This window comes from Erythrolamprus reginae, chromosome 5 (assembly GCF_031021105.1).
Source record: "Erythrolamprus reginae isolate rEryReg1 chromosome 5, rEryReg1.hap1, whole genome shotgun sequence".
NCBI lineage: Eukaryota > Metazoa > Chordata > Lepidosauria > Squamata > Dipsadidae > Erythrolamprus > Erythrolamprus reginae.
Window position 1 is genome coordinate 82,208,255 of NC_091954.1, and position 12,086 is coordinate 82,220,340.

Below are 12,086 nucleotides of genomic sequence, written 5' to 3' on the forward strand. Positions count from 1 at the left end.
CTCTCTTGATCGCTTAAAGCCGGTCCCTGGTGCAAAAAGGGTTGGGGACCTCTGTCCTACAGGATTGGGTGGCAGAGAAGTTGAACATATGTAAATTTAAAAGTTTAAGAAAGTTTACAAGTTAAGTGAAAGAAACTTCATTATTCATTTATATGTACATGTACATTTCTTCATTAAAAACATGTCTTTCTGCATAATTTAGACTAACTTTGTGAGTTTTTTGAGGGCTGGAACCAATTAAAATTATTTACATTAATTCCTATGGGGAAAAGTCGTTCGAGATAAGAGCTGCTCGACTTAAGAGCCCAGGTCCGGAACGAATTAAACTCGTATCTCGAGGTACCACTGTACATAGTACATAGTAGATACATTAGACCAAATAGCACACAGCAGTATATGATCCCTTATTTGCACACAACAGGTACATATCCTATTTCGCACTCAGCAATATAGCATATTCTCTTATTTGCACACAGCATATACCTTTACAACTTAGATCAGCACATCTCCCTTATATGGCTAAATTGTAGGCTAGCTCATAATTGCTACGTAGCAAAGTAATACTGTAGTATTATTTTATCCTAACATACTTTGCTGTTTTTCTTCATATATTGAAAACCCAATCAATACAGTACTTATTACATTACAATTTATCATTATTTAATTATTCCACCTATTATTATTTTCATTTTATCAAATAAAAATTATATACATTGATATTCCCTTTATTTCTATCACTTATTCTAGCTTTTAATCATGCCACCCTTTAATAAGAAACTTTTTCTTTCTTTCCTGTCTAACTTCTAACCAATAGAGAGGGAGGGAACGGGAAAAACCACTCAGAACAGCAACAAAAAAGAGGAATCCTCCATCCATCATCTCTTATCCGCTTCATACTTTGAATGCTGTGCTTTAAAAATGAAGAGAGGAAAGCAGAAAGGCAAATCAAAGCAACAATAAAGATAAAGATAATCTACCAATCCTCTCTTATCCGCTTTAATACTTGAATTGCTTTTTTTTATTTGCCTCCCACATTCCTCTCTTAAGTCTTTGTCTATATCTATTTTTTGGATGTCCAATCTAGATATTCCTCTCACCTCTACCTTCTTCCACTGCCTAGTTTCTAAAATTTCTACTGAGGCCACTGCTTCCATTTCAAATATCTTCCAACACTTAGTATGTTTTTCCCCTGGTTTAATTCATCAATCACTGTTATTTCCATTGTTTTCTCTTCTTTGTCTTCTTCTGTCCAATAGTCCAAGAACTATTTATTTGATCTGATTTTATGGATGGGATGATGAAGGTTTGAAGCTACTTCATTATGTTTTATTGCCTTTTCTCTTTCTTTTTTCTGTTTTCCTTTCTCTGCAGGTTCTGAACTTTTGTTTTTCTTTTTGTATGGTATTTGTATTAGTTTTTATTTTGAGCTAAACTGAGAACTAGTTCTGATCTATAGCATCTCTATAGTTGTGGCATAGGATTGAGGGAGAGGGAAATATTTTACTAGAACTCTAGCTGCTCCTTCCATCAAATGGGACCTTGTAGCTTCAGTTTTCTGAATATTCTCAATGATTATGTAGGTTTAAAACCTTATATTTGCCACCTCCCAAACTACAAGCAATTATGTACACCTTTACTGTGTAAATAGCACATATTTACTGTGTAAATAGCAAATGCTATAGTAAATAGAATTTTTTTCTTCCTTCTAGACTCTTTCAGTTATATGGGTTATCCATTCATATCATTTTACTTGTGGTAATTGCAACCCTTTATCTGTGGACTGAAATTTTAATTTAATTTAGTTTAATTTATTTGATTTATATGCCGCCCAATCCTGTGAGACTCAGGGCAGCTTACAACAATAAAATAATACCATGAAAGTCAATGAATCTCCTGATTTTGGTGTTTATTCCAAAAATTCATTAATTTTCAATTAGTTTCATAACTTGCTTAATTAAGGTTAATTTTAAATTTTAATATGAACTCTGCTCTGCTTGTTAGTTATAATCAGGTAAATGAATCTGAAGTAATTAGAATGTTTAAAAAACCTTTGTAGATATAATTTTGTATCAATTTAGATTTTAAAAAATATTTCTGTTATTTATTGATCGTTTATTTCATTTTAATTTTTAGGTTTGCTCAATCAGTATTTGTGAACAAACCAAGTGAGGCTGAAGTGTCTGGAAATTTTTCCGTATTGATACCAATCATAACAATGATAAGTCATTTAAGGTTTGTGTTGACCCTTTGTGCTTTCCTTTAGTTTAATTTATCTTCATCAGGTTATCCAATGAAAAAACGAACACATTTATTTATTTGATTTCTATAGCTGTCCATCTTGACAAGTGATTGCAGAGTACATCATGAAATATAAAAACAATTGCAACAATATAAAATGAATATATATGGCACCAAGTAAAACTATTACTATGGATGATAATATAGGTAGAAAATGGCACTCTTAACACACTTCAGATCCCAGGCCTGGGCATACAAGCCAGTCTTCACAGCTTTGTAAAACGCAGCAAGATTGGGATTGTTTATTTTTTTCTATTTGCTAGTTAACAAATGCATATTTGAAAGTAATAAAAGTCATGTCTGCTGTTTAATACTGTATGGAAATACTGTAGCAATAAATCAAGGTGGGAAAAATTTGAGAATGTAGGCAGGTACAGTGTTCCCTCGATTTTCGCGGGTTCGAACTTCGCGAAAAGTCTATACCAGGTTTTTTCAAAAATATTAATTAAAAAATACTTTGCAGGTTTTTTCCCTATACCACGGTTTTTCCTGCCCGATGATGTCATATGTCATCACCAAACTTTCATCTGCCTTTAATAAATATTTTTTAAAATAAACTTTAATAAATAAATATGGTGAATAATGATCTAAATGGTTGCCAAGGGAATGGGAAATTGCACTTTAGGGGTTTAAAGTGTTAAGGGAAGGCTTGAGATACTGTTCATAGCCAAAAATAGTGTATTTACTTCCGCATCTCTACTTCACGGAAATTCGACTTTTGCGGGCGGTCTTGGAACGCATCCCCCGCGAAAATCGAAGGAACACTGTAATCCAGTATGATCTCACACCCTACTTTATAGAAGAGACTATCCAAATTCCCTCCCCAAATAGGAAGCTGTGCACATTAAAAAGTTTGCTCAAAGTTGCTCATACTTCAGAGCAGTTTTCTTCTCTCATTAGAATGGTTGCCTCCTTGCCAACATTTATGAAAACCAATAAGACATAATTTAAATTAAATATAAAAACCCGAGACAGGGGGGGGAAAGACCCTTTGCCTAGCTTTCCAAAGACAACAGTAGGTACTTAGAATGTCTTTCTGAAAATGGTGATCTGCTACTTGGGAGGCTGGGTATGTATGTGAGAATGTGCTACTAATAAGAAAATCCATTCCCAAATAACTACAATTTTTACAATAGTTTTAAGACTGTTTCTTAACCTACTTTTATGCTATCAGTCATTTATAAAGAGCAAGCATTCACTTTTCATCAATTGAATGTATTTCTGTATATTCATTGTCATCAATTACTAACGTGCTATATTTTTCACTCTCTTGCAGATATCACAGTAAACATTAATGCAAGTTCTAATGAAATTAACTAAGGTTTAAAGGATACATGACATAACAGTATGGCTTAATAAGCATGGTGAACAAGTAAGATGTGGTGTTTTTTGTGATTAATATAATTTCTCAAAAATGAAAAGTTTTCCTGGCTTGAGACAAGGTTTTTTTTGTGAATGTGTAGTCCTGAGAAGGGATTTTTTTGTTGTTCATATTTTAAAACTTTCCTTAAGTTTATTGTTGCCATCTATCCAGTTAAAAATGTTTGTGCATGTGTGCATATAACATTCTAACACACTAAGATAATTATAATTCCATTACAATACATATTCTGACATTTATAATGATGTAGCCTAGTAATTTCTCTAAATTAGAGATAACTGTCATTTTTGAAAGTACAGTGATACCTCGTCTTACAAACGCCTCATCATACAAACTTTTCGAGATACAAACCCGGGGTTTAAGATTTTTTTGCCTCTTCTTACAAACTATTTTCACCTTACAAACCCACCGCCGCCTCTGGGATGCCCCGCCTCCAGACTTCCGTTGCCAGCGAAGCACCCATTTTTGTGCTGCTGGGATTCCTCTGAGGCTCCCCTCTATGGGAAACCCCACCTCCGGACTTGCGTGTTTTTGTGATGTTGCAGGGGAATCCCAGCAGGGAAATCCCAGCAGCGCAAAAACAGGTGCTTCCCTGGCAACGGAAGTCTGGAGGTGGGGTTTCCCATGGAGGGGAGCCTCAGGGAAATCCCAGCAGCGCAAAACTGGGTGCTTCGGCGGGCAAAAGGGGTGAATTTTGGGCTTGCACGCATTAATCACTTTTCCATTGATTCCTATGGAAAACATTGTTTCGTCTTACAAACTTTTCACCTTAAGAACCTCATCCCGGAACAAATTAAGTTTGTAAGACAAGGTATCACTGTATACTGAATGTGTCACAAATTTGAGCATTTATTTCTATTGACGTTTTTAAAAAGCCATGGAATTTTGTGTAGCATATATTTTGGACTGATAACTAGTGTAATGAGAAAAAAGCAAGATGAATAATTTAATCAGGATAGACCCAGGCAGTAATTTTAGGTGAATGTAACAACTTAATTTGTGCTAAGCTAAGGTTTGCTAACTATTGGATGAACAGTACTAGGAGATTTCACATTTTTGCATGAGCCCAGCCTCTGTTATTCATTCAACAAAACAATGATGATTGGTTAAACAATATATGAATTAAGCACTGAAATATCTTTCGTATTCCAATCTGCTGAAATACAATTCTTCTATTTCTGATAACGTGAAGGGAGAAAAAACTAAGAAACTTAAGAAAATGCCAAGGGAATGGGTGGGGGCAAGAAAAAAAATCAAATCAGTAGCAAATACAGTTGCTTTGTATCTGAGTATTAGAAACTTTTTTCAGTATTTACATTAAGAAAATTTATATAAATTTAATTGATGAAGAAAAAAATATATATATTCGCTTTATATATACAGTATATATGTAAGTAATACATATTGTTTTCCTCATTAGAGGACTGTAAAAAAATATAGTGATATAGGTTGATTTCAAAAATAATGAACCAGATCATAATATAAGATCATTTATTCTTTCTTTCCAAGCAAAAGCAAAGTTTTGGAGAAACCTCATACCATGTTTCCCCTAAAACAAGGCAGTGGGTTATATTTTTTTGATCCCCCCAAAATGCCCTTGGCCTTATTATCGGGGTATGTGTGTGTATGGTTTTTTTAAATTATTATTTTCAGGATACAGGACGTGGGCTGGGCCGCAAGATGCTCATCTTAGTGGAATTTGGCAGCTCCGTGGTTTCTCTTGGCTGGTCTGTTCAGAGGAGAAAAAAAACCTTGCACAATACGGAATCTCTTCTCATGAATACCCGACTAGCCTCGCTGTCTCATTGCAGGCAGAAGTGCATTTCAAATTGCTGTAGGGAGAGCCCAGAGGAGCGAGCTAGTCCTGTGTGGTATGTGCACACCCACATTCGCTTGCTCGCGCTCTCCCGACCGGAAGCTGCTGTTTCTCCAGCAGGCACTCTTTTGGCAGAGAAAGAGAGAAAGGTGACTGTGCACACACCCTGCAGGACTGGACTGGCTGCTCTGGGCTGCCTTTCAAGGTTTTGAAACGCGCTCTTCCTGCGAGGAAGGGATTGATGCTTGCCCCCTCCTCTTTGCAGGCAGGTGCGTGTTTCAAACTGCCACTACAAAAAGAGCAGCTTCCGGTATGTCCCCCCTTTTCCTGGAAAGGGGTGTGTGTGTATTTTTTGGGGGGGGAGGTGAACTTATTTCAACGCATGTCCTGAAAAGCCCCGTGGGGCTTATTATCAGGACTTGTCTTATTTTCGGGGATACCTGGTAGTTTGTCACTTAATGGCTAATAATAACAAGCACGAAGAAATATAAATGTGATGGAAGCAGGAAAGGATACTGCATAATCCCAATTATTAAATTCATTCATAAATTGTAAATTAGTTTACAACTAGTACCAAATTCCTGAGGCTTAGTAAATATATTCAATTCTCATATCTAATAAAGGTTGAGATAATTGGGTATCAGATACGTCTTAAATATGGAATAATGCAACAACTTTGCCTGGTCTTCCTTTTAATTGCACTTCATAAAAATATAATTGTTTTATTACATCCCTAGGGCTATTATTATGTGACACCATTCTTTGTTCCCATTTCAGGTCTTCACTGGTTTTTATGTGATACATAGGACTTGTCAGATTCTTCTGGATAATTTACACTCTTCAAAGATGGATACAATGAAGTTAAAGCATGATATTAATCCTCTTCTTCTTCATATTATAAACTTTGGAGTTTTGATATACACATTTTTAACTTTTATTCCATGGTATTTATTTTCTGGATCAAAATATATCATAACCAAATCAAAGCAAATTAAAGCAACACCAGTGAACAGCAAACCTGAAAGTGCATATAGATCTGTTAATAGTTTGCATTGCTTAGCATCTGTAATATATCCTGGATGTGATACCCTTGATAAAGCTTTTAGACATGCTCGAAGTAAATTTAAGGACAAGAATCTCCTGGGGACAAGAGAAATATTACAAGAAGAAGATGAAATCCAGCCATCTGGGAAAGTTTTTAAAAAGGTACAGTGTGTATTTTTTATGAGAAACAGGGAAACATTTATAGTTTTATTCTCTATGACCTGTGAACTCATTATCCTGTAGATCAACTTCATCTATGGGCCTTTTGAAACTGTAAAACAACTATAGGTTAGGGAGGCAAGAGTCACCTTTGTAGGGTTGGATGTTAGGCCTAGACTGGCTTGGAGAGCACTGTGGCAAATAGGCTGCCTAAGATGACTTCTGACATTTTCAAATTCACATGGGTAGAGTCTCTCCAAAGGGAAACTTAAAGATTGGAGTTTGCTGTTAGCTCTTATTAACCAGTCTGATTTAAGATGGAGTCTGAAAACTAGTGGAAACAGACCCACGAGGAAAAACAATAAATAGAATTGAATGAAAGAGGATCTGGCTCCCATAAACCAGGACCTGTGCTAAATTGTGAGTTACCTTTTTGATGTGATTTGAAGCTGCAGTGATAACTCTCATAAACCTGGACTGGCCATTAGCTTCTAAGGTATTAAAATGTGCAAATATGGACACCATAAATAAACTGAGAAATAACCTTAGCAAGAAAGATTTTACAAGCTCTGGAAATAGTTTCCCTTTGAATGGAAGTATCTTAAGACAGGTATATAAACAAGGACACGTGTTATTTGTTTTGTTTATTTATTATACTGCCTTTATTTTTTACAAAACAAGGTGGAAAACATGCTTAATACTCTTTCCTCCTATTTTCCCTACAACAAACTTGTGAGGTGGCCTGGGATGAGACAGAGCAACTAGTGAAATGTCACCAAGACAAGTTTCATGTCTAAGGGATTAAAAAGCCTACTGAACAAGCACAAGTTAGTTATATAACTTATGTTTTCTAGTTAGTTACAAGTTAGTTATAAAATGAGTTATAACTTATCACTTGAACTATCAAAATTAAGTTGTATAACTAACTTTATACAACGGTTTATAACTAAATTTAAAATAAATATTAAAATTAATATGTTAATATAGATGAAAAATTAAGAAGTTAACAATAAATGAAAAAGTCTAGGAAGGAATAAGAACATCTATTTCTGCTGAAAGGATAATAAAGTAGGCTTCAGATGTGCCTCATTAGGTTAAAATTGTGTTGAGGAATTTTAAAACGAAGTGTTTCTGATATGGATTAAAAACAAAGCTATCTGAATAAAATTGAACTTTGTGCCAATAAATTGATCTGACAGTAAATTTAAATGTTACTGCAAATAAGTTTGATTGTAAATGAATAATACTGCTTAAATGATATTTAATCCAATTACCAGTATTATTAAACTAAATGATATAGCACGTAGCACACACTAGAGGGCACAGTTTATCTATCCTTTTCAAAAGTTTAAGAGTACCGTATATGGATTGCTGTTTTCTATATGTATATACATTTGCATGCATGTATTCGATCAACATGCTAAATACCGCATTTAAAAGCTGATTGGCTCTGTTATGCTTAGTTGTCTCTCTCTCTCTCAGTTGGTATTCTGATACTAAAAGAGGAAGAATACATTTAAAGGGATGTGCCTGGATATAAAGCATCAGGGTTTTTTTAGCTGGAAAATAGATCCCAAGACAAGACGTTGTTTAACACTCAAATTTGTAATCAGTTTTTACATTTAAAATAACCTGTTTAAATCTTAAATATTGATCAATTTTTTAAAATGTTGTATCTAAATTGCTTTTATTAATAATGCATGATTTTTTATTTCTTTGAAACGGCAACATTGAAATGGAGAGAGTCATACTGTTTCTAGATTAGAAGAATCTGAACAAATAGCAGAATTTGAGATTTTCTGTATCCTATCTACTGCAATTAGTGCAATATATCTTCTGAAGAAAACTGCACAGAGAACTGGCTGTAATTGACTGCATGATAGATTTAAAATATATAAACATTGTATTATGTAAGTCAAATAGAACGTATGGATCATATAGCTATAGTACACTAGATTGTGTCAGTGAAGAGCATGGTACACTTTTAGCAATGGACTATGGCAGTGTTACTAAATATTTGCTGAAAATATGTATTATTTTCATATTTCATAATTGGAAGGCAAAAAAAAAATCTTACTAAAAAGATAAATAAGGGTATGCCCAATTGATCCCTCCCTCCCTTCTCGCTCTCTTTCCATATCTATATACAGTATTCAAACTTACGAAGAACTGATAAAGAAAAGAGGCAGTATGTTCCCTCCCATATTTGGGTATACCAGGTGACTCAACAGAAAAACATTTATATTCATATTTGTATTTGTATGTAAATACACACAGAGACAGAGAGAGAGAAAGAGAGAGAGAGATTGATTAAATTATCTAAGTTGCTTTCTATACATTTTCAACAAAGGTAAAATTTATCCCCTAGATTTGAATTTTGATAAAGAAGAAAACCATAGGAGGATGTCTAAAAGGCAAGAAGAAGGGCACAGGATACATAATTACAGAACATACTTGTATGTGTCTATGTAGTTTCTACATTTAAAATGTTCATAATTTTTTCAGGTGGTACTTGGAGATTATAACTGGCTATCATATGATGATGTTTTTAAAAAAGCTAAAGCATTTGGTGATGGATTAATAATGCTGGGCCAACAACCAAAGACCAACATTGCCATCTTCTGTGAAACTAGAGCAGAATGGATGATTGTAGCACAAGCTTGCTTCATGAACAACTTCCAACGTAAGTATGTGTACAATATCAGTCTTTGGTATTTTTTTTCCTGTGCTTCTGTGTTTATGCTTGTTTAACTTAATTATTGCATTCAAAGAGAATCTACAATTTGGATTAATACTCATCTGGAAATTCTAGGAGCTAGTTTGAACCTACCTAGAATACTATCAAAGGGTTGGACTGTCATCTAACATTGCTGGCAAATAGTCATATTGTTATCAGCGGCTTTCGATACCATCGACCATAGTATCCTTCTGCGCCGGCTAGAGGGGTTAGGAGTGGGAGGCACTGTTCTTCAGTGGTTCTCCTCCTACCTCTCCGGTCGGTCGCAGTCGGTGTTAGTGGGGGGTCAGAGGTCGACCTCTAGGCTTCTCCCTTGTGGGGTGCCTCAGGGGTTGGTCCTCTCCCCCCTGCTATTTAATATCTACATGAAACCGCTGGGCGAGATCTTCCAGGGGCATGGGGTGAGGTATCATCAGTATGCTGATGATACCCAGCTGTACATCTCCACCCCATGTCCAGTCAACGAAGCAGTGGAAGTGATGTGCTGGTGCCTGGAGACTGTTAGGATCTGGATTGGTGTCAACAGGCTCAAACTCAACCCTGATAAGACGAAGTGGCTGTGGGACAATTCCATCTGTCTGTCCATCACCCTGTGGGGGGGATTGCTGACCCTTTCAGAGAAGGTCCGTAACTTGGGCATCCTCCTTGATCCACAGCTTACATTAGAGAATCATCTTTCAGCTGTGGCGAGGGGAGTATTTGCCCTGGTTCGCCTGGTGTACCAGTTGCGGCCCTACCTGGACCGGGAGTCACTGCTCACAGTCACTCATGCCCTCATCACCTCGAGGTTCGACTACTGTAACGCTCTCTACATGGGGCTACCTTTGAAGAGTGTTTGGAAACTTCAGATCGTGCAAAATGCAGCTGCGAGAGCAATAATGGGCTTCCCCAGGTATGCCCATGTCACACCAACACTCCGCAGTCTGCATTGGTTGCCGATCAATTCCCGGTCATAATTCAAAGTGTTGGTTATGACATATAAAGCCCTTCATGGCATCGGACCAGAATATCTCCGAGACTGCCTTCTGCCGCACGAATCCCAGCGACCGGTTAGGTCCCACAGAGTTGGCCTTCCCCTGGGTCCCGTCGATGAAACAATGTCATCTGGCAGGATCCAGGGGAGGAGCCTTCACTGTGGCGCCCCTGACCCTCTGGAACAAACTCCCCCCAGAAATTAGGACTTCCCCCACCCTCCTCGCCTTTCGCAAACTCCTTAAAACCCACCTCTGCCATCAGGCATGGGGAAATTGCTTCCCCTGGGCCGTTTCCGCTTTACATATGGTTTGCATGAGATGTATGATTGTTTTAATATTAAGGGTTTTAAATTGTTTTTAATTATTGGATTTGTACTGTTTTGTTGTTGTAAGCCGCTTCGAGTCTTCGGAGAGGGGCGGCATACAAATCAATCAAATAAACAACTAAACAATCAAACAAATAAATAAATAAGATAATAAAATCTATTTGTATTTTGAAGTATAAGATGCACCTTTTTCCTCCTTAAACTGGGTTGAAAATTTGGATGTGTCTTATATTCTGAATGTAGCCTTTTTTGAAGCTTTTTTTTCAGCCCCAACTAGGAGCTAACAATCTTCCTAGCTCTTACCTTGCAAGCTCTTTCATTGTTACTCTGTGAAGAATGTTTTTCCAGTCCTAAGTCTTTGCAGGCTTTTTCCCATTGCTCTACTTGCTCCGAATGTTTCTTTCCAGCCCTAACCAAGTGCTAACCATGTTCCCAGCTCTTACGGCTTGCAAGCTCTTTCATTGTTACTCTCTCCAAATAAGTTTTTTTAAAAGCCCTAACCAGGGGATAAAATAATATGCTGAAGATGATCAGACTAAGGACGCTAGCCAGATGACTATCTGGTAGGCAGATCCCCCCCCCCCCTTATTTTCCTCTCCAAAAATTAAGGTGCGTCTTATATTTTGTTGTGTCTTACTCTGAAAAATATAGTAATTAGACTTTTTGCAATTTCTTTTCCAAATTCTGATTATTATTATTATAGCAAAAAGAAAAAAGAAGAGCTTTCTGTTTTAATCTAGTATTCTACAAGAATCTGTCACTATATAAGGAAAGAAAAAAATATAATAATCAGGGGAAAAAGAGTTTGGTTGAATGATAATCATTGAAATGTCTCAGTACCATTTTTACAGTCGTCCCAATTACCCAATTAACAAATAGGCAACCTTGGAGTAGCACTTGGTTATATGGCATCAGGAATTTTGGAAAATAGAGAGAGCCTTTAAAGGTGTCTTTGAATTAAAAAATAGTAACCTTTATGAAGAAACAGATATCACTTCATCCTTATTCCCATACATACTTTCAGGAATGCTGTTCTCTTTTTCAAGATCCTACATGGTTTAAGACTGCAATATTCTGCCCATTTCTGTGGTAATAATATTTACTAAATAGTGATTACTTTGGAATAAGGATACACTATTGTAATATGACTGTGAGAATAGTTTGGTATAATGTTGAAAGATATTGTACTATATTCAATTCAATTCAATTTACAGTGGAACCCCGACATAAGAGCTGCTCTACTTAAGAGCAACTCGAGATAAGAGCTGGGAGGGGAGAGATATTTTTGTTCTACTTACAAGCCCAAATTCGAGATACAAGCGCCAAGGAGCTGTCTCCTGAAGCCAAACGC

The 12,086-nt window shown here is 36.3% G+C and overlaps 1 protein-coding gene across 2 annotated transcripts in view; it reads left to right on the forward strand.

The window, feature by feature from the left end:
• Window positions 1–12,086, forward strand: part of ACSL3 (acyl-CoA synthetase long chain family member 3) — a 63,089-nt gene that overhangs the window by 16,108 nt on the left and 34,895 nt on the right. For both annotated transcript variants that reach the window (XM_070753288.1, XM_070753289.1), the window contains 4 exons: window positions 2,134–2,232; window positions 3,575–3,670; window positions 6,273–6,701; window positions 9,204–9,381. In XM_070753288.1, the coding sequence (XP_070609389.1) occupies window positions 6,342–6,701; window positions 9,204–9,381 (538 nt within the window). In that variant the 5' untranslated portion in view covers window positions 2,134–2,232; window positions 3,575–3,670; window positions 6,273–6,341. The remainder of the gene's footprint in view (window positions 1–2,133; window positions 2,233–3,574; window positions 3,671–6,272; window positions 6,702–9,203; window positions 9,382–12,086) is intronic.